The 24,516-nt window shown below is 32.1% G+C and overlaps 1 protein-coding gene across 2 annotated transcripts in view; it reads left to right on the top strand.

Annotated features, from left to right (window-relative positions):
* The window catches only part of LOC118184747 (RRP12-like protein), a 139,356-nt gene that overhangs the window by 34,580 nt on the left and 80,260 nt on the right, over positions 1–24,516 (top strand). For both annotated transcript variants that reach the window (XM_085823674.1, XM_085823675.1), the window contains exon 8: positions 9,562–9,686. In XM_085823674.1, coding sequence (XP_085679800.1) covers positions 9,562–9,686 — 125 coding nt within the window. The remainder of the gene's footprint in view (positions 1–9,561; positions 9,687–24,516) is intronic.

Genomic DNA, 24,516 nt, shown 5'->3' with positions numbered 1-24,516 from the left:
TTATTTTGAATTTCTTTCGATGTTCCTGTAAAAAGTGTCATTAGTGAGAAGGTCTATAAGAGACGCATCAAGTTCTCATGAGAAGTTGATAAGACCTCTGAAAACTCCTGGATTTAATGAATACTCGCATTCATCATGTCCTTGAAGTGCAAGCTCAAATGCATTGCAAAACAGAATGCAATCAATAATTTTTGGCAACATTCTTGTCCATTAACATTTTTAAAAAATACACTGAGCTGTTAGCGAATACCCACCTTTCCTAACAAATTAAATTCTAAAATGGAGTATAAATATGATTTTGAGTATTCATGCTTTTTATTTTTTGAGTTAAATGTGAGAAATCCTGTGTTTTTTCAGGAACAAAGCTCTTTTTAAAATTAAGATAATGACTAAACCCAGATGAAAAACATTCGTCAGTTGTTTTAAAGTGTGGGAACTCTTGGAATCATAAAATCTTCCTCTTTATCATATAAGCAACACCTCTGGAAAGCAGCTTTCTACTAATGGAACTTTCAGTTTTATTAGTAGGCAGTTTTCTACTAAATAAGAAAATCCTTTAAACTTTTCCTGCATTCTTCTAAGCTCTCATTTTAGCTTTTAGTTTGCCATGTAAAGCTGCCATATCAGTCTTAGTTTGTCCAATCGCGACATTTGTCAAACCCATCTTTATCCATTTAAGTGCTAGAGCATTTTCTTGTGTGTATGCTAAAAGTGCGGAGTGAAATCATAGCTTTTTTGGAGGGGTAAACAATAAAAATGGGTATAATTAACTCTAATTATCATACACAAAGTAATTTTTGTCAATAAAAATATTTTTTATTCTCACTTATTACAAGAGTGTTTTGTTGCACAACTTCCATGAATTCCCTTTTTTACATATGGCTCAAATTAAGTTGGATCATTTAATACATTACCATTTTTTTTTAGTGCATACACTGTTGCAAGTTTTGCCCATGCAATTTTTCTACAGAAAACTTTTTACTTAACCTCTTAGGCATGGCTGTTTCTTTGGGCAACAGACTTCAACACAAATTATGTGTAAACAATACTGCAATATAATGTATGAAAAAACAAGAATTTATAACCTGACTCTGGAGTATCAAAAACCAAATTTTGTATTCTGTCCATATATTGTTAACAGTGTTATAACAGGTTGTAAGGACAAAAGAAGTGTAAAATACAACATATAAAAACAATCATTCAGTTCAAATGGTGAGCTGCTGTAATGGCGCATCATACCTGAAAGAATTCTTACTTTATTAAAAACCACAATTGAATGGTGGTAATAAAAATCACAGTTGATCTGAATACAAATGCTGTCAATTAATGCAAAAATTATAGTAACAAACAGCAGCATGATTGTGCTTCTATGCATTTTTAGTATAGCACAAAAGAAGCGCAATATTGTGTCACCACATTTTTGGCACGACACAACAGAAGTGCAATAGCACTTCGTGGCACTCAAACAGTTAGTAAACCTTGAACATAAATCTGGATAAGTAAATCATCTCTTCCAAATTGTTCTTTTAACTTAATACAGCAAATTGTTTGGGCAATTCTCCACTGTCGCTGGAAAATTCTGAATGAGATACTCGACTTTCAATTTTGTCGCCTTAGACTGCACTAGGTATTGCATCTTATCTCCATCAGGTATCTTTATGAATTCTGAAATAAGCTTCAAAATGACTATTAATCTTTTGGGATCACTTGAAAATTTTAACTCAGTTTTCAGTAATTTAATTTTTTTTTTTTTTTTCATTTACATTGCAGAAGTGTTTGCAATCGCTTTTCTAGTTTAGCATAAATTTCTAAATCTTTATCTCTGTAGGTTTCAGTTTCTTCATAATCATCAGTGTACAGTTTCCTTCCATCATCTGTCTGCAGTAAATTTTCAACAATTAGTGATTGACAACCTTGAAGTATTATCAATAAATTTTGGTTTTAAAATAGAAACTTCATTTAAATCTGTAACACCTTTAACCAGTTCATCTTTAATTTTCTTCAGTCTGAGAGTAAATGATAATCTCAATTCCTTCTATTGTTCTTTTAATGCATTCAAATTCATCTCCAAGGAATAATTCAAAAACACCTGTCCTGCTGAGAGTACCATTTTCTTATGCTGATAACAAAAAGCTGAAATTTAATTCATAGGCTCATATCAATCCAATGCTGGGTGTTTTGTGAAGTCTAGAAAGACAAGTCATTTAAAAAAACATAAAAACACATTTTTGAAGCTCGTGAAACACATACAAGGACAGACACAACAACCAAATATTCTTTCACATTCCAAATTAACTCTGATTCTTATATATTCTAGAAGCTGACATCAGTCTACTTCAGCTTCAGTTCACAACAACAATTGAGCTGGCATCCAGTACTGGTATCACCAAAGCTCTTGTGGTGGGATGTTGTTTTCATACCACATCCATGTTGTGGTTTCTCGGCTATTATAGACACTTTTGCACATTAAAACCATCAATATATTAAGACACAATAACACGCCGAATAAATACTAATTCAGAAGTCAAACAACAAAAGTCAGCGTTATATTTACAAAATTTTCACAGGACTAGTTTCAATTTGCGGTTTGCATTTGCGGTTTTGCAGCTGAAGATGGTGGTTCGGTAAAACCATCGAAACTAGTCCTGTGAAAATTTTGTAAATATAACACTGATTTTTGTTGTTTGACTTCTGAATTAGCATCAATATATTATCCAAAGTTCTTAGAAGATGCTACTGCTGGTTGTTCTGATTGACCAAGGTGACAAAGGTTTTTTATAATATTGAGGCTGGTTAGATACATTTAATTAAATTATTATTACATATATAAATTGATTATATTATTCATTGTATTATATGTACACAGCATCCAGGTTTGCCGATTTCACCTCATGCAAAGATTTCCAGTGTTAGAATCACTCTTGCTGTAAAATTTCAACAGCTTTTCTTTATTTTTCCATATATCATACATAATCGTGTCGCAATTCCATATGATTCTGCTATAAACCGAGGAGTGGAACCTGCCACCATCTTTTGCAGAATTTGCACTTTTTGCACTACTGTCAATGCAATGTGTTTACGTTTTCAACGTTGCAAGCAGTAAAATCATGAGTGCTTTTCTTAGCTATCATTGTATTAAAAAGAGCTGAAATTTAAAATATTCTTAATTTATCCACAAAATATCCGGATAAAAAAAAGGCAGCACTAAATAATCTCGTGAAATTACAAAGCTCAGAAAATACAGCAACTTGAATCGTGAACTTGAAAGAAGCGCTGAGTGAATCGTCTGCTTTTTTACCTCGATGCAGATTAGAGGGAAAAAAACTTTTATCATGATGTTAATAATTTGGTATTTCCGTTATGACTTATTATTATTATTTGGTAATTATGACATCATTATTCAGTAAGCATTTTTTCTTCAATATTTCAAAATTAATGTTGCGGTTTCCGGAACCTATAAACTGAATGTTTATATTTTGAGGGGCAATGCAGATTTCAGGTCAGCGGATTTTCAATATTTGACTGTATTAGTACCTTTGCACCACTAGTATAAAATTTTTACATAGTTGAATATTGATGTGAAACTATTTTTTTCTTCTGTGGTACATGAATACATACTAATATGTCACAGCAAATATTAAGAATCAGTTGTGGCCAAATAAGGGCCTTATCCCACTCCACTCCTTAACATTTAGCTGTCAATATACTTTAACTGAAAAGTAAAGCCAGAAGAAATTCTTGCAGGTGCCGAAATTTAGATTTCAGGGAGAAAATGAATATAAATTTTTTCATGTTGTTATTTTTATTGTATCTTGTTCAGATAAATATCTGTAAGGGATTAAGGATGTAACCAAAAGGAAGAATCTCATAATTTTAGTCAGGAAGAGAAGAAAAAAATTAAATTTGAGAAGTAAAATGTGAGTATAACAGAAACGCATTGTATGAAGTGCAATGCATTTCTGTGTACTCACAGTTGAATATTAATGGAATAAATTTATATTACTGGAATAAATACAGTTGAATATTACTGGCATAAATTTTTAACTAAGCCATGCTTGAGGCAAATTAAATTTTAAAAATATAATTTCCAAACAGATTATAAACTTAAACGCAACTAACCACTCATACATCAACATCAGGTTATAAAGGCATGTTATCCCTACATTGAGTTTATATACAATGCAGTATATATATATATACTGTAAAGTTTCCTTTAAAATTATTTAATGAAGCATTTTTCAAGACTTTTTTTCCACTGTAATGAAAGAAAGTCTTAGGGCAAAGTGATGTGATATTCAAAAAACTGGTTGTGAGAGAACTATTGGAATTAAGCTGTAATGAAGGACAGGACATGTAGCATGACTGACAAGGATGCAGTATGTAAGATTTAGCCAGGCAAAATGTATTTTCTGTGGTGAATATACAAGTATATAATTTTTGTGTCTGTTTGGTGTTTTGGCATTAATAAAGATGTAAATATAAATAACAAAATAGTATGCTAAATTTTTAATTGATAAAGAATCAGACTTGTGACGATCAGTTACATGCACTCATGAGTCACACACAAACATGAACACATACATACATATATATATATATATATATAATAATTTATTTCCTAAACCGTATTGATTAATTGATTATATTATCTCCTAAGTTTAATTAAAGTAGAATTATTTTAAAAGTGTGCATCCATACTGGTAAGTTATATTTTGAAAGATGTTTTGAAGTAATTTGAAAGCAAAATGTTAATAATGTTTTAACGGGGACTGGAGTTAAATCATCACGAAGAATAATATTACAATTGCAAAAGTAAAAATTAAAACATGTAATTATTGTCATTGATCGGAAATTAGTTGACTTTTCAAGGGGAACAAACCAACTCCCGTTCAATGATCAATAATTGATAGAAATACGTAAATATGAAAGTGTTTCGTCTTTACTCAAGTTATAAATTAAAGCCAAACCGGCAATTCTAGTCAGGCCAAATATTTCCGCGAATAGTTGTTACTCAAAGAACTGATTCTCATGAAGCATTTTAGTCAATTCAATTTGGAGTAAAAATCAATTACTGTAGAGAAATCTTGTAAAACTCGAGTAATCGTCCCCGACACTATCATCTTTATGTATTTGAGTACTATATTATTTGTAGAAATTAAACATTGGAAATTGTCATTATGAAATCGAAATCAAAGTAAAGTTGAAATAAACATAGAAGATTATAAAAAAGCTAAATAATGCAAACTTTGCAAAAACAAATCAAAGAGAACATAAAAATAATATAAAAATAAAATAGAAAATAAAAATAAAATAGAAAATAATATAAATAAGATCAGTGAATGTACATGAAGATATAAAGGCCAGAAAGGTATTAAGTAACTTACATTCTTTCTAGTGGGGGAGTTGGCAGTGTGTTCTCTTCGTGTCTGACTCAGAAGTGTAGGGTGTCCGAAAATTCTTAGCGGCAGTAGGGGCTTTGAATTATATCAGTCGGCAAGACTTGGGTGAAGAAATTTATGGTAGTGGGTGGGACTTGGAATTCTTGAGGGATGTATTTTGTGGAGTTCTTATCTGAGAGAGACCGTCTGTTAAGATTTTTTTAAAAATACTAGTGAATGGAAATTAATTAATTTCTGGCTAATTGTCGTGTCGCAATGATTAAGAATTTAAGAAAGGAAAAAGGCATTTTCGCTATCCAAGAGCTAGTAGACAGTCTAAAGGCAGGAAATAGGCCCATTTTTTTAGTAACAGTATATGTCTGAAGATAATTAGCTTTTTACAATATATACAATTGAGTAATTACACTATATACAAATCTTTCAACTGACAGTCATCCAACTTATACCGCCTTCTCACGTTTAGGAATAAATTATCATATCCCTATCAGTTAAATGATTTAGAGTGAGTATTTAATGCCTGCTCTTTTAAGGCAATGGTTGATAAATTGAAAGGGAATTAGATTATTTTTGAGAATTTTGATAAGGATCAAAATTTCGCGTTGTAAATCTATTGTATCTGTGCATATAGTTTTAATTCGTTGTATTTGATTAATTATAGTATTGTTAATTACTTTTTTGGATATGTTGGAGTTCCAATTTATTAATTTGTTAGTATTGAAATTGAAGTTTCTTGTTTTGTCAAAAAGTAAAATTTTTTTGTAGTTAATGATTTGAAGATCTAGAAAGTCTATGCTATTTTGTGAATTATTAGTTTTATTAAGTTTAAGACAATTCGGATAAATGTCGGAGTTTTCAATTTTACCAAAATTATTAATTGTAATAAGGTCATCAATAAATCTGTAGGTGTGTTTGTAGTAATTTAACTCTTGTGGTTGTAGATTTTTTTGGAAGTTAAATTCTTTGACAAATAAAAAGATATTACAGATCGAGGTGCTGGAATGTAAGCCCATTGGCAATCCTCTGACTTGTTTAAAAAGTTGATTTTGAAACTTGATGTAGTTATGAAAAAGTGTGCATTTTAGGTAGGTTTTCCATTTGTCAAGAGTCATGATATTGAGTATATTAGGGAAAAGTTTTGGTAGATCAAGTAGACTGGTATAGATTTCTTCTAGAGGAAGTGAGGTATATAAGTTTTCAAAATCATAGCAGTTAATGTTTTGGATGTTAATGGTATGAATGGTATTAATGACAGGAGTGTTATTATGAATGATCCGGCAATAGTTATGATTAGTGTTACAATCATTGAAAATAAATTTACAGATTTTATTAAGTTGAATTGAAAAATAATAGTCTATATTTTTCTTGTAATTATTAGTTCCATTAGCTATAAATCTAAATTTTAATGGTGTTTTATGGAATTTGGGAATCGCATAAAGATTAGTAAATCTGTTGTAGTTTGCATTGAAAGTAATATTGAGTTTCTTATGAAAAGTTTTAATCCTGTTTATTATAGATGTTTCTGTAAGGTTGGCTGATTGATAAGTAGTTGCGTTGAGAAGTTCTTTATGAATAATCTCAGTGTAGAATTGTTTTCATATAATGCTAAAGTTATTAGTTGCTTTATCTATTTTTGTAATAGTAAAAAGCTGTTTTAATTTACTAATATCAGATGTAAGTTGCGACCAGTTCAGTGTACTTTTAAATTTGAGGTGACTGATTTCTGTGGATATGCGTTGAAGAATTTTAGCTTTCCATTTTAAGAAGGTATCTATGGGAAAATTCAGTTGATAGCTTGCTTTAACTATAAATTCGTTGATGTTGTTTTCGAAAGTCTTGTAACAGTAATTTGTAGTCATGTTTCTGACTGGTCTAAATTTTGTACCATAACTCATTAGTGTTTTTAGTTGATGGTTTTGTATGATATTCAGGTTGCCAGTAATTATGTGCTGGTGATTAGAATCTACGTAATTGCTGTAAATTGGTGTCTTACAATGTCATTCTGCAGTTTCATCTATTTCATGGTGGTTAGTAAGCAAGTTGCTTAAGGTCCTTTGATATTTAAATGCAATCATTGGTATAGTGTCAACTGCGGGGAAGTAATCTTTACAATCTCTGATGATTCTTGAGAAATGAATATTGTCAAACTGCGGATGCAGAAAATTGACTTTAAAATAAATTTTGCGTTGAGTGAGACTATTAGAGAGTCTGAAAAGACTAAAATCAAGAATCATGTCTTTAATGATTTGTATGTCGTCGTAGCTTTCTTGAATGAATTTTTTTAGTTTGATAAGGAATTTATTAGTACAGGAGTGTAACCAGTTGAGAAGTTTCTTGGGAAAACAGTCTGAGTCAAAAAACATTTCAATTGTTTTTTCAATGCAAGTGTATCCAAAGTGGATAAAAATCTCGCATTATTTTTTATTTTGCTTCCTCTTTTTCCTCTCTGCGTTTTGATGCTGTAGAGTTTAAATTGGCTGAAAATAGACTTCTTAGAAGTATCTCTATGACTATGTATATAAGTGTTAAGTCCATATGGATAAAGTGAACGTTGTTTTAGTATATAGAGAGATTCCTGAAAAATTCGTGTTTTGTGATTGGGTATTATATCTAGTATCTGAAGTTGAATAGAGTTGAAGTCATGGTGTTTAAAGTGTTCTAATTCTGCTGTATTAAGTTGTGATGGTGTACTTATTTTAATGTTATTTTTTTGTGCGTTGAATTTTTTGATTTGAGCTCTATGGTTATTGATTCGAAAGTTAAGATTGTTTTTAGTCTGTCCTATATATTTAATATGTCAAGTACCTCATGTAATCATGTAAATACAGTTAAATGTTTTTCATAGAAATTGTTTTTTGGGTTTACCTGTAGCAGGCATGGCGTTAAATTTTCAAGTTTGTCATCTAGTGGAATGACATTTAGTGATTTCAATATGAGTTAAACTAGCAAGATATAAAAGTAAGGAGGCTGCTAACCTTCAATACAGTAAAGTTTTTGTATAAGAACTTTAAAACTTAAAAAGGTTGGAGCACTCTCATTTTGCTAAAAAAAATTTTTGGCCTGCCTGCTTTCAGATTGTGCATTTGTCCCCCATGCAATTTGAGACCACTGTTTTGTACTTGATAAATATTGTGTGTTTCTATGAATGCGTATGTAATCTCAGAACTGATGTGTAAAGTTTAAATAGTTTTAACATTTAAAAATCTTCTATTTTCGCAATTTTTTTAATATTAATAATGTACAGTTGGTCGTGATTAACTTCATGTGCTTATTTTCTAGTTGATTTAAGCCTGAGTGCTACATATTTCCTGTATAATATACAGTCAAATACCGAAAATCCGTCAACTCCTGAAATCCGCGCTGCCTCTCAAAATATAAACATTTAGTTTATAGGTTCTGGAAACCGCAACATGGAGTATGAAATATCGAATTAAAAATACTGGATAATGACGTAATACTTACTGAATAATAATGAGTCATAACGGAAATACCAAATTATTGACATCATGATAAGAGTTTTTCCCCCTCTAATCTGCATCGAGGTAAAAAAGCAGACGATTAAGTTCACGCTTCATGTTGTTGTACTTTCTAATGGAGGCAGGTGCTACTGCTCAGTTTATAGCAGAATCGTATGGAATTGCCACATGGACTGTGTATGATATACGGAACAATAAAGAAAAGCTGTTGAAATTGTACAGCAACAGTGATTCTAACACCAGAATCCAAAACCGGAAATCTTTAACATGAGGCGAAATCGACAAACCTTGATGCTGTCTTGTAAGAGTGGTTCAGCAGCGGCGGAGTGATGGGGTACCTCTTTCAGGACTACTTTTGAGAGAAAAGGGGAAGTAGATTCATGCTAATTTAAAATAGAGGAGTCTAATGTAAATGAACAGTATAATATAATCATTTTATATATGTAATAATAATTTAATGCATATAATTAATTTTTGTATTAATATATATAATAATTTAATTAAATATATCTAATACGCTTTATCTATTTTGCATTTTTAATCTGAATATTATCTTTTCTGTCCTGAAATCCGCACAACCTCTGGTCCCAAGCGTTGCGGATTTCTGGACTTCTACTGTATTGACATATTTAAGTATCTGTAGTAATAAATATTACATGTAATGAGAGTTTTTTTTTTTTTTTTTTCAGATCCATCATCACGTAATATTTTCTACATACTTTCACATCTTCAGGAAATTATAGGTGTTTTTCCAAAGTCCAGTATAAAATTATGCTGTGAAACTATTTTCAGAGTCATGACCTTAAGTAATTCTGTAAGTGCATTAAGATATATATATATATGTTAATGTGAAATTTTTTTTTTTTTGTTTTTTTTATCTATTTAGTTTTGCTGATTCTTAAAACAATTTCAGGGAATTTTGAATTTATTAAATAATTATGTATCTAAATTAAATGAATTTGTAAAGTATTTCTAACATTGTAGATTTCTGGATTTGTGAATTATTTGAGAAAGTTATGATTCTGTTTAAATTAACTGTCTTCAACAACTAGAATACTTGAGAAGTGTGTAGCGACTATTCGTGACTTGTAAAAGGCTAGAATAGCAAGTCCAAAGAAGGGTTAAAATACCCTTTTATTTTACTTGAGAATATTTACAAGTTGGCCCCTCTCAGGCTTATGGGAAAGCCTCCGCTTCAACTTTAGATAGAAAATAAGAAACTGAACTAATGCTAACTAACTAAAAATTTAGCTGAAGTGCACAGGAATGACTAAAAGAAATGGTCCTTAATTAAACCTCACTGGCGACTACTAACAAGCATGTAACAATGCGTCCGAACCTAGTAAAATTTGGCTTAAAAAAACGATGTGGCCAAAAGGCAGAACACACTGTGCTAGGTATTTCTAAGCTCTTCTCCTGAAGTGACCGAGACTTTCTCTTAAATACTAGTTCTACCTCATTTACATAAAACGTGATCCTGAACACTTATTCTGGTAGGGAATTGTAGATGCGAAGCAAGAAATTAAAGGAAAACAATTCAAAATTAAAATAACCCCTACATCTTTCTGCACCAGAATTTAATTACTCAAACTAAGAGTCTCACACAATGCCCTTGCTGAGAGTTTAAATTCTAACCTTAAAAATTTTTCTTTAATTTCAACTTTCAAATTTTACATTTTAAAATGTACTTGCAAAACTTTAAGACTCTTATCTTTATATTCATTCTAAGAATCGAAGTTTAAAATTTTTCAGGGCCAACTTTACAATTACTCTACTTCTAAACTGAGATTAAGAAAAAAGAAATAATTTTTTACAATCTCCTTTATGGAATCTACATAATTTTCTTGAACTCTTGAGTCTTCTAATGTATCTGGAAGAAAAAGCATTAATAACCTATTCGTAGAGATAGATGCTTTGACGACATTTTCAAGAACAAGTGACATTTCATCGCACTTATTTGGCTCTCAAGCAATTTGATTCATTCATAAATTTGATTTACGTCCCTCAATGCTTTTAAAAAGTTTGTTCTGTAATGATCCAAGTGTGTTTTTGTGGGTTGGTAATATACAACAATTTCTACCTGACCAACTTCCTAAATGTTAAATCAAACTAGACTTCCAAGACCTAATTTCATCACTGTACCTCATGTACTAATTGTGAAGATGTTTTCAACTTTCGTGTAAACTAGAGAGCCTAACTTAACGCATTCATGCTTTTAACTTTCTTGTAAGTAATTCATTTGCATTCATTCATGCTTTTAACTTTCTTGCAAGTAATTCATTTGCATTCATTCATGCTTTTAACTTTCTTGCAAGTAATTCATTTGCATTCATTCACACTAATTTAAACTTTAAATTTAAGCATTTTTACTTTTAACATAAAACATTTATTTTGAAAACAGAATAACTTTACAACAAATAGTAAAAAACTTTTCAAAATTCAGATTAACTTTACAACAGTACATTATTTATAACAAATTTTCCCAAATTCTAATTTTACTTTCTGTAATTCTGAGTCTTTTCGACTAAAAATAGATTGCATTATTGCGAACTTTGCGAAACAGTTTCAAGCTTCTTGCCATTAACAATTGAAAAATGACCTTGCTTGAGGAAAACTAAACTTTACATAGCAACTCTGTGTGTATCATATAAACTGTATTTAAACTAAGAAGAAAGTTAAAAAAAATTCACTTGTCTTTTTTCACTTTTGAAGTTGGCCATTTGTTTCTGTAAGAACACTTCTGAAGTCAGAAAACAGTCAATGTAGTTGATTTAAGGTCTTTGCGGCCAACCTTCAGTTTGCATGGGAGAATCTTTCCTCTTCAGACCTTTGGCCATAAACCGTCCTTGCTTCCTGCAGGTTTGTGGAGACTGAAATTCTGGCCTCTTTCTTCACAGGATGAGAGCCACTTCTTGTGTTTGCGTCTGGCCTGTTCCACTTGATTTTCCTTATCTGCAGGGAAGAAGCAGATTATAGGATGTTTCAACCTTGGACTTTCGTATAGGCCCTTGGCTGACCAAAGGTGGGATTTTTTTAGATCCACTCCAAATGCATTTCATGTGATGACTTTGTGATGACCATCTGTGCTTGCTTCCTCCTCTGCATTTGCAATGGATTTTTTCTGATTGTCGGTATCAGACTTGACTGTGGCCTCTTTTTAGCTGGTGTGGAAGTTGCAACTCTTTTCTGTGCTGTTACAACTGGTGGTGCTAATTCAGTACTGCTACTTCTTGGCTCTCTTCTAGGTTCCTGCAAAAACTGCTTGAAAACAAGTAAATCAGACCATTGATAGTATGGCTTTATTTGATCAATATTAGCCACAAACTGTTGTCTTGCAAATAAACTGTGACATATTTTCCCCTCTGGATGATGAACAGGCTGTCAAATTTTGGCTCATTTCGCCAGTGAATGTCAATAAGTCGCCCCTGTTTGGCCATGTAAACTCCTGCGCTCTTAATAAGCTCCCAGTGTGGTCTCCTGAGGCCACAGGGAATTGTTGCCATTAGATAGTGGAAGGCGAGGGACACATGCCTGTTTATCCCTGGTAGCCACCAGGCGTCCCCGTCTTCCGTCACCTACCTGCCTTCCTTATTCTCAGGGGTTGAAGATAATGATTGTTTCCTCTTGAATACATCCTGACCCACAATGTTATTACCTGCCTTCTGATGCAGCTATCCCAGTGATCATGATAAATCTTTACATATCCCCTAATAATTTTCATGATATTTTTGTTTACTCATTCTGCTATATTTTACTGCAGATGGTATGGAACCATTTTTAAATGGCATATGCCAACCCCTGTGCATAAATTTTCAAAAAGCTGGCTTACGAATTGCCTACCGTTATCAGAAATTACCTTTAGTGGGGCTTTAATATATATTTATATAAAAATGAATCTGTCATGAATTTTGCGGAGGTTCGTTTGTGGGGAACTATCTCTACCAATTTAGAGAAGTGATTTATGACAACCAAAATATATCTGTTTTTATTTACTTGACTTTGGGGATAAGGACCCAACAAATCGATCCCTGTTAATTCATTGGGAAAAGAAGATTTGATACTGTTTACGTACTTGGTTGGATTATAATTAATATCATTAATTATTTGACATAAATGGCATGACCTGACATGTGTTGTAACAACTTTCTGTAATTGCGTAAAATAAACTGCTTCATGGATTCTTTGGACTGTTTTTCTGTCATGTAATTCTTTTAGAATACTTTAATATAAGCTAGCTGGGATAACCAGTCTAAATTCATGATTCTTGTTAGTTACTTTGGTGTAAAATAATAATTTCATTATATGCTGCTCTATTTCTAATTGCATTAATGTCTGTTTGCTAAACATTTTTGCCATTTTCAAGGTACACATAGTTATTTTTTAATTTGAGGTCAGCTTTCAGTTCTGTAATAATAGTGTCTCAGGACTATGACATTCTCCTTCACTGCCGTGTGTTTAATAATAAGATTATATTCTTGTACCTTCAAAGTCCAGCTTCATCATCGGCAAAAAAAATTTTCCCAGAATATAAATGACCAATAGCAGCATGGTCTGAATAAGGACGCTTCCAAAGTACACTTGAAATTTTTGTACAGCTAAAAGTACGGCAAGAGTTTCCCGTTCAGTTGCTATGTAATTTTGCTGAGTTAGATTCAACGTTTTGCCGAAATAGGCAACTGGCTGCCTGTTTTGCAAAAGGATGGTGCCAACTGCATAGTCTGAAGCATCAGCAGCAATTTCTAAATTTTGGTCCCCTTCCGGGAATTTTAACAGAGGAGCATTGACTAACCCCTGCTTCAGCTGCTCAAATGCTGTTTGTTGTGTGTGCCATCCACATGAATGTCCTTCTGAAAGAGACCCACATGTCCTTTTGAACTGTATATAAATTAGTAATCTGCCAGAGGTTTCATTAAGTTAACTACCAAAGTGTGAATGTTTACCTAAATCCTTACCTTAACTGTTTACCTAAATCATTATAATAGCTTACCAGCAGCCAATGAAGACTTGCAATTTTGACTAAACTTTAAATCCCGAAGAAAAAATTTAACTTGATGGGTATTTAAATGCTTTTTCCCATATTTAAAATGAATATAAGCCAGTTTCCATTGAAGTTTATTTAAATATGGCAAAGCACATGAGGGCTATTTGCCAACAGGATAGGATACTTTCATGGAGGGCTTTTAATTTTGATTTGACTATAGTAAAGCATTTGGGGGCTATCTGCCTGTTGGAAAGGAATGCTTTTATAGAGGGCTTTTTAAAAGAAACTGGCTCGTATTCACATTACACATGGCGAAAACCATGAAAACTCTCGGAAAAAGTCACATATCAGGGAATCCCTGCTTTGAAAGATAGCACATATATGCTTTGCTTTAATTAAATCAACCAGCCAATTAAAATAATTATAACCCATAAAATTACAATAATATGTGATATTCAGTGAAGAATTTTATTTTGGTCTGCCAAAAATACTTGAAGTAATGTTAAATGAAGTAAAATATTAAACTAATTAAAATGGTATACTCATCAAGATAAATGGAAATTACATAAGTCACGCCTATAAGTCAGTTTTGTTCATAGTGTGTGCTTTAATTCAAGCTTCTAAAATATCACTGTATTCCAAACCTATTCACTTGTTCTTTGATTTTATTTATTTAAAGAATAGTTTCTTTAATTAGGGAAGTGTTGTTCATGATATCATTGATATATTTTTATAATTAAATGATTTTACATATTAAATCATTTTTAATATTTAAAAATTTGTAGCTGCTGGTTTTTAAGAAATTTGATATATTTAAGTGAAGACTTTGGCTTTAAATTTTTGTTTTAATTTCCTCAGATTTGTTTCCTGTTCTTGAATTGCTTATATAATTATTGTGACTATAATATGATTATGAATATTTTATTTCATAATCTGTCCCACCCTTTTTTTTCATAGGATAGAAAAATGAATATTTTCAGTATCTGTTGAAACTAAGTTTAGAGTTTTTAAAATTAGGTCATAAATTTGCATGCAACATTTGCTGCCTTTTCATTGAGAATTAAATTAGGACAACATAAATACTGCATAAAAGTACATAAATTGATTTTAATTATATGTACATGTAAAAAATGTGTATAAAGGGTTTCCTCTTAGATACTTGTACTATACCTTCAACTTTCAACTAAATTTTCTAATATTGCAGAAGCAAGATTTATTAATAGAACAAGTGCATGCTCTAAATTTAGAAAATCTGCAGTGCCTTTTGTAGGAAAATGATAAGTTTAAAATTCTTGCCTAAAAATGAAAATTGATAAATAGAAATCTTCAGTCACAGTTTTGCTTAGAAAAATGCTTTCATGCAGTATGTACAGAAATGTCAAACTTATACAGGGTGGAAGCTCCAACCTCCACCCCAGAATGGAAAGAGTTTTTAGTATTTTAAAAATTTGCAATAAGTACTGTTTAAAGTCTCCACCATACTGTAATGTATATTTCATATGAGATCTTATTTTGACTGCAACATAGTTTTACAACTGTTATATTTTCACTTGATATTCTAAATCTTGTATGCTTTTTGACTGTTACATGTGCAGATTAGTTAAAGTGATCCTACTCAGACCAATTTAGAGCCCTTCTGGTGGTATATTGTATTGAAACTTTGTGTGGGTATATTACATATATTTACTAAAGTAATATTGACTATATTATCTTCTAGTATAAAGTTAGTAGAATATATCTGAATGAAGTAACCCAGAAGCATTAAAATTAAATCCTGAAAATAATATTTTTAAAGAAACTTGTATTTAAATCATAAAAAATATAAATGGAAACTTTTAAAATGAAAATTAATAAACAAAGTAATTATCGTCATTGATTGGATATTGGTTGACTTTTCAAGGGGAATAAACCAACTCCTGTTCAATTAACAATAATTAAAAAATGCAAACGTGTTTTGTCTTTTACTCAAGTAAGAAGCGATGCCAAACTGGTAATCTGAGTTAAAGTCAAACTTGTCGAGTTTTAATCCAATTAGTGAGATGAATTAAAGTGAAATACAGAAACATCTATAATTAACAGAATTAAAACTTTTCATAAAAAACTCAGTATCTCATTAAATCCCAGGTACAACAGATTTACTAACCTGTATGCTCTTCCCAAATTCCATAAAACACTATCAAAATTCATAGCAAATGGCACTAATAACTACAAAAAAAAAATATAGACTATTATTTTCCACTTCAGCTTAAAAGAATTTGTAAAATTATTTTCAGCGCATGTAACGCTGATCATAAATATTGCTGGATCATCCAAAATCGCACTCCTGTCATTAATGCCATTTTGTCTATCGGCATACAAAGCATTAATTGCTATGACTTTGAGAACTTTATACATCACTTCCATTAGAAGAAATATGTACTAGTCTACTAGATCTGCCTCAACTCTTTCCTGCTGTGCTCACAATTATGAACATGAATAAATGGAAAGCCTACCTAAAATGCACCATTTTTCATAACTATATTAAATTTCAAAATCGACTTTTTAAGCTAGTCAGAGGTATCCCAGTGGATGCACATTCGAGTACTTCCATCTGTAATATCTTTTTATTCATCAAAGAATTTACCTTCCAAAAAAATTTATAACAAGATTTAAATTACTACACGCACACTTACAGGTATATAGATGATCTTAAATTTCATAATTTTTATAAGATTGAAAACTCAGAGTTTATCCAAGCTGCCTTACTCTTAATAAAACTAATCATTCGCAAAATATCATTGACTATCTTGATCTTCAAATAATTAACTACAAAAAATTTCTTCTATTTGACAAAACAAGAGACTTCAATTTCAATACTAACAAATTAATAAATTGGACTTCCAACATCTCCAAGAATGTTATTAGTAATACAGTCAAAAGTCTTTACTGTAATTTCTGGAAGAAAGGCCGCATCAGCGTAAACGCCGCACTCGAGAAAAATGGCGGGAAAAACATTAAAATTACGCGTAAACACAGCAATAGATTAAATTGCACGTGACATCGTCGTGGGCCGTATAGATGCAAAAACTCAACCTAAGTCCTGATATATGACATACCAGTTAGGAAAAATGCATGAAATGAAACCATAATTCAAAAATAAATTAAAGGTAAGAAATGTGAAAAATATATTTACCTTCACGTATATACTTATATTTACCCACTAAAGAAGTCCATATTTGTAATACTCAGACTATATTATAAAAAATGTTGAAGAAATAAATAAGCCTAAATAGATTGTAATATCAATGAACATTTTTAATGACAGAGATTAACTTAAACATAGTTGCATACAGCAGAGAAAAAAGGGCGAAGAAGTAAGAATAGTATACATATACATACATACGTAGTAAACAGTTACGTCATCATTCATCACCGCGCGGATAAACGCGAACGGCGCATGCGTCAGGAGAAGCTCTCTTAAGCTAAACGTCGTATTATAATTTATGATACAACAATCCCCCTTTCGACGTTTGGCGGCTGAAAAAAAATAAACATTAATCATTTACAGTTATTCCAATTAATCATTTACAGTTATTCCAATTAATTTACAGCACTTAGAATGTTTCAAAGCAGTCAATGTTTTTGTCAGTACATCTGCAGGCATTTTCTCTGTTGGCACATATTTAACGTCTATTTCATTTCTTTCATAAATTTCACGAATGAAATTATGTCTAATATCTATGTGTTTAGTGCGTGAGTGATAAACAGCATTTTTCATAAGCTTCTGTGCACCTTGATTATCACAATATATAATGGTTGGATAATCAGCAGTAAAATTTAATTCTTTAAGAAAACGACGTAAATAAACTGCTTCTTTGGCACTTTCTGAAAGACTGATGTACTCTGCTTCAGTATTTGATAATGCAACAGTTTGTTGCTTTCGTGATTCCCATGTTATCGGATTTCCAGCTAGCTTGAATAGGTAACCTGTATACGATTTTCTAGTATTAATGTCAGACGCCCAGTCGGCATCGGTATATCCAATAAGTGCTTTTCCAGTCTTTCGAAATTTTAAACAATAATTTTTAGTTCCTTTTAAGTATCGAAGAACGCGCTTTGCAGCCAACCAGTGTAATTTTCCAGGATTGTTATTAAATTGGCTCAGGTGACTGACGGCATATGTAATATCCGGCCTAGTAAACACAGAAAGATACATAAGCGAACCAATTAGACGGCGATAAGGTACATTGTTCATTTCTTCCTTTTCAGTTTCAGAAGGACACATTTCTTTACTTAATTTTACACTAGGATCTAAAGGAGTTGCTACTGGTTTTGCATCTTGCATATTAAACCTTCGTAGAATATTATCAACATATTTCTGCTGAGATAAACTAATAGAATTATTATTTACATCTTGATTAAATTCTATTCCAAGACAATAATGAAGTTTGCCTAAATCTTTAACATGAAATTCTTTAGAAAGATAACCTTTAAGTTCAGCATATAAATCACAGCTATTTGTTGCTATTATTAAGTCATCAACATATAAAATTAGAATTAACTCACCTTGAGATGTTTTCATCCTGTATACACACTTATCTGATTGTAATGGTTGTAATCCAAAGTTTTTGAGTTTTTTGTCTAATTTTTCATACCACTGTCTTCCACTTTGTTTCAAACCATAAAGAGACTTTTGCAAAGCATACACATAATCAGGATTATTTTGGTCTTCAAAACCTTTAGCTTGTTCCATAAAAATTTCTTCTTTTAAATCTCCGTTAACATAAGCCATAACAAAATCTAGTTGATATAATATAAGGTCTTGTTCAGCACTGTATGCAATCACAGTTCTTATAGAACTTGCTCTGGCTACTGGAGCAAAGGTTTCATTAAAATCAATTCCAGGTTCCTGTGCAAATCCTCTAGCAACCAATCGAGCTTTTCTCTTTTGAACTGTTCCATCTGCATTATATTTCGTTCTAAGAACCCAGCGACATCCTATTACCTTTTTGTTGTGTGGTCGCTTTACTAATTTCCATGCACCATTTTTAACAAGTGCTTCATACTCAATTTGCATAGCCTTATGCCATTCCTCAGCATAACTTCCATTTAATGCTTCTTCTAATGTCGGATTTGTATCTTCTTCAGCAATTTGTGCTTCTTCCTTTTCTATGTTTATATTGTGGTACTCCTTTTTTGGTCTTCCTGGCTTCCCAGTCTTGACTTTTTTTGGACGACCTGCCCCCCTTTTAATCTGCATTTCAGGTAGTGCTTCGGAATCAGAATCTTCATTATCAGATGGTTCAGCAGATGCTTCTGCCATATTTGAGGGGTCTTCTGTTATTTCATCAGCCGATATTTGATTTACATTCAGAGGTTCTTCCTTCTTTTTATCAGGAATATTTTCGAGAAATAAAACTTCTAAATCTTTATCATAATTAATACAGTTTTCAAATTCATCAATGAATCTAACATCTCGGCTTATAACGATTTTTCTGGAATTTTTATTCCACAGCCTGTATGCTTTCGATTCATTTGAGTATCCTACAAATATATGTTCTTCTGAACGAGGATCGAATTTCCCTTTAGACCTTTTATTAAGTACAGAACATTTCTGTCCGAATATTTTGTAATGAGATACAGTTGGCTTGATGCCAAAAAATAATTCATAAGGTGTTTTGTTTACTCCCAGGTTTCGATTCGGGCAACGATTACGAATATAAACAGCACAGTTCAAGGCTTCAGCCCAAAAGGATTGGGGAAGATTACTTTGTAGCAACAAACATCTGGCCATTTCAGTTAAAGTTCTGTTCATGCGTTCAGCTCTCGAATTCTGTTGAGGAGTCATTGGTGCAGAGAATTCTCGTTTAATCCCGCATTCTTGAATATATTCATTAAATTCTTCTCCGCGATATTCGAGACCGTTATCAGTCCGAAGGATTTTTATTTTCTTTCCTAGACGATTTTCGACCGCAGCTTTGTATTTAATGAATGCATTTTTCACTTCATCTTTAGTTTTAAGAAAACTGACTTCGACATAACGCGATTTGTCGTCTATGAAAGTAACAAAATAACGCGAACCAGCATGGGATGGGACTCTCATAGGTCCACATAAATCTGAGTGAATCAAGTTCAGTAATTGATCACTTTGAAATTTTGATTCTTTTTTGAAAAGGTTGCACAGTTTGTTTACCTCTGATACAGACTTTGCAGTCTTTTAGAGATTCAGTGTTATTAAAATTTAAATTTCTAACCATGTTATCAGACTTAAGTCTTTTCAAATCAGACTCATTTAAATGACCTAATTTTAGATGCCACTATACAAAATCACTTACCTGTGCTATTGCAGCTGTTTCAGTGCTTGGATGTATATAATAAAGATCACCATGACGAATAGCCTGCACTAGTATAGATCCATTTGGTTCTATTATTCTAGCATGTCGTTCAGTAAAAATCACTGAAAACGATGATTTGCAGTAGCTTTAGATGTTGACAGCAAATTACATTTTAATTCCGGAACACATAACACATTTTTGAGCGTAAGTTTAATTGTCTTATTTCCGTTAGGTACTGTTATAAGGACAGTTCCAATTCCTGTAATTTTTGCTGTTTTGTCAACTGCTAACTTTATGGTTGAATTCGTTCGAGGGTGAAATTCTGAAAATAACCTTCTGTCATTGCACATGTGAGATGTACAGCCACTATCTAAGCACCATGAGGTCTTCTGATAAGCATTGTTTACTGCTAAACTAATCTGCTCTTCGTAATGAGAAGTCATCATAGAACCTTGATTTCCCTTATTTGATTGCGCATATTTTCTATCAGCTATTTTCTTTCTGCATTCAGATGCCTTGTGCCCAATTTTCGAGCAGTAATTACACTTCAAGTTTCGAAAATTTCTTTCAGCTGGAAAATTTTTGTTTGAATTTACCTTCTATTTTTCATTTTTCTTCTGTTCTTGATTTCTTCTTTTATAATCAGTATAGTATGCATTCTGTGAATCTTGAGACGTTTTCCCTTTTCTTGCTTCCCATTCTTCTAACATTTTGATTTTCAAAGATTCGGGACTAGGTAACTGATCTCTTGATTCGATGGCGCATCTAAAATTTTCAAAATTTTCTGGAATACTGTAGAGCAGAAGAATCGATAATAAATCATCAGCTATGTCAATTTCCATTTGTTTAAGCTTATCAACTATTTCGAAGAAATTATTCAAATGTTCAGACATCGTTTCACTTTCCACCATTTTTCTAAATAAAAGCTGTTTTAATAATGTAGCCTTCTTCGCAGGTCCTTTCGATTCATATACGGCTTTGAGTTTATTCCACACAGCATTTGATGTCACACAATGCTTTATATGACACAGTTCACTAGGATTAATAGCAAGAATTATATCTGCGCGAGCTTTTTGATCAGCTTGGAGCCATTTCTTTTTGTCTTCAGTTCCTTCAGCAGGTTTTAGCACTTTACCGGTCACATAATCCCAATGGTCGTTTTTAATCAATACTGCTTCTATTTGTAATTTCCAACTGTCAAAATTATCTTTTCCGAGCTTATCTATAGTAGTCAAATGCGACATAATGTAATACAGTCTCTCACAGCCAAATAAAAACAAGATTGATCGCTATAAAAATAGGCTTAACTGAACGCTGATCAGTTCTTACCGTTGATTAGACGTAACAGTTCTTGCACTGAATTAGGCTTAAGAGTTCAATGCTCGAAAACTTCAAAATGTTCATTTTAAAATAAGTATTTTGCTAATTAAGCACAGTTGAAACGTTCCTGGGCCCATAACCATTGAAGAAATAAATAAGCCTAAATAGATTGTAATATCAATGAACATTTTTAATGACAGAGATTAACTTAAACATAGTTGCATACAGCAGAGAAAAAAGGGCGAAGAAGTAAGAATAGTATACATATACATACATACGTAATAAACAGTTACGTCATCATTCATCACCGCGCGGATAAACGCGAACGGCGCATGCGTCAGGAGAAGCTCTCTTAAGCTAAACGTCGTATTATAATTTATGATACAACAAATGTTGCAACAACGAAATATTAAATTTGGATGACAAAAAGAAATTTTAAATTTTATTTACGAATTACAGCAAACTATACATCATATGAAGCCATCAAAATCTGATTCTTCACTGTCTGAATTAAAAAGATTTAGTAAATCCTGATCAAAGTCTTCCAGATCGTCGCATTTATCCTCTTGGTTTACAGTCTCTTTATCTAAGGATATAATTTCAGCTTCTTTGAACTCTGCTATTATTGACGATGTTTCTACCGATTTCCATGCACTTCCTGCCCACTTTGCAATTTCTTCATAAGATGCTCTACACATTTTACCGCTTTTGGTTTATGTATGCAATCCTTCACTCATCCAACACTCCCACCGATTTCGGACTTCAGCTCTGAAGGATTTATTACTTGACAAATCTAATGGTTGTAAGATTTTTGTCAAACCACCAGGAATTATTGCTTCGGTCGTAGACAATTTTTAACATCTGGTTTTCACAGACTCAAAGAAATGAGCACACATGGAATCCATTATCAATAACTCCTTTGGTTGGAAAAAAGATCCCATACGACACTGCCAAACTTTTTGTAGCCACTCGTGCATGATTGTTTCGCACATCTAGCCGTTCTTGTTTGCGCAAATAATTACGTCATTAGGAAAATCTCCCTTCGGAATAGTCTTTCGTTTAAAAATGATTATCGGCTTTAGCTTGTCACCGTTTGCAGCACAAGTAAATAAGCTAACACACATGTAAATAATGTTCTTTCATGCCCTGTCATAAACACATATACAGTTTTTGCACCAGTTTCATCAACAGTTCTGTTTGCAGGAGAGTCGAAAGCTAACGGCGTTTCATCCATATTTATTATCTGTGACCGAAGAAGTTTTTTTTTTTGTCAATAATAGCTGTCACATATTTTAGAAAAGATGACTTTTTATCCTGCCAGTTCATTGGTAATTGTTGCCCGGCTGTTGTTCTAGTACGCACAGAAATATTTTTTCTTTTCATAAATCTGCTACACCTCCTTTGAAATCATTTATGTTCATTCATTTCGCTATAAATTTTGCTTGTAAGCAAATTTTTACAGTCGAAATTGCCATTCCCTTTCCTCGTTGCTCCTTTATCCAGTTTGCAAGGTCGTCCTCTAGATTTGGTCTTTTGCATGGGAACAGCACCAGTCTATGTACAATGACAAGGCCATCCAAACTCTGTACAATGACTATCATAGGAAATATTTTATTTTTAGTGCACCTAAACGCCGTGGCGTTTCTTCCGGAAATTACGGTAATTCGGAATGATCTATAATCCAGACTTCAAAGCTACAAACTTTCTGCGCTTGCGCATAATACGTTTACACATGCGCATTTAATGTATAATGGACTGTATAAGCTAAGCTAAAATTATGTAATTATCTATTTCAGTTAATTTTGCAGATTGGGTTTTTCCTTAATCTTCTAATTGGATCTGGCTTATTTTGTAAGCTTGAACTTTCGATTCCGTCAAAAAGAGTTTCCGATTCTGGAGCTGCCAAAGGATCTACAAAGCAAAAGCATGTTTCAATGTCCATCAAACAAAAGTGGAATTGCTACAAAAAATGGATAAAGGCGTATCATTTGTTTCTCTAACCATTCCAAAGTGCAATTTTCTAATTTCGACTGTGCGTAATGTATGCTTTATGCATGCACGCGTTGAAAGAAATGTTTAATAAAGGAAACAAATAAATATTAAGCTTTTTTTGTGTAAATTTTGATACCCTTTAGATCATAATTGCTCTTTATTACATAAATTACGGTTTCATATTTTTAATTTTATAATTTCTGCATGCCATCTTACCAGACTTTAAACTGATTATCTATAATCCAGAATCGCTGAAGTTCCGAAAAGATTAAAGACTTTTGGCTGTACTATCTTAAATCAAATACAACATATTAAAGATATTTGCACAAATACAATAGATCTACTATGCAAAATTCTGCTCCTTATTAAAATTCTCAAAAATAATCTAGTACCTAATCATTCTCTTAAAAGAGTCTCTATTAATCATTGTCTTAAAAGAGAAAACATTAAATACTCTCTCTAAATCATTTAACTGATAGGGATATGAAAATTTGTTCCTAAACCTGAAAAGCCATGTAAGTTGGATGACTATCATTTTGAGGATTTGTACATAAGATTATTACAGAAATAATTGTATATAATGTAAAAAATTGTTTTCTGGTATTTTCTTATTACTTTTGCTGTTACTAAAAAATGAGCTTATTTCATATTCTAAGTCTGCTAAATAGCTTGTTAGCAATGAAAATTACTATTTTCTTCCTTGTTTTGCAATGACAATTAGCCAGAAATTAACTAATTTGCTTTCACTAGTCAGTATAATATCAAAATTTTAACAAACGCATTTACACTCACCAAAGGTGCAACCACTTCCCTTCCACCTTCCAAAAATAGCTTCTCAAAGGTTAACTGACTAATAATTCAAAGGGTTCCCACTGCTACGCATTACATATCGGATAGCATATCACACTCCTTCTGAGTAAGAAAACAGACATGACTTCATCCTCCCACTAGAAAAGAACGTAAGTTAATTAATTCCTATTCTGGCCTTTTATGTATATTGTGTACATTTAAATTTGTGCATTTCCTTGTAACTTATT

The sequence above is a fragment of the Stegodyphus dumicola genome, chromosome 9, assembly GCF_044657685.1.
Source record: "Stegodyphus dumicola isolate Sdum_Otavi_A_Nest chromosome 9, ASM4465768v1".
Lineage (NCBI taxonomy): Eukaryota > Metazoa > Arthropoda > Arachnida > Araneae > Eresidae > Stegodyphus > Stegodyphus dumicola.
This window is presented reverse-complemented; position numbering and strand designations above follow the sequence as displayed.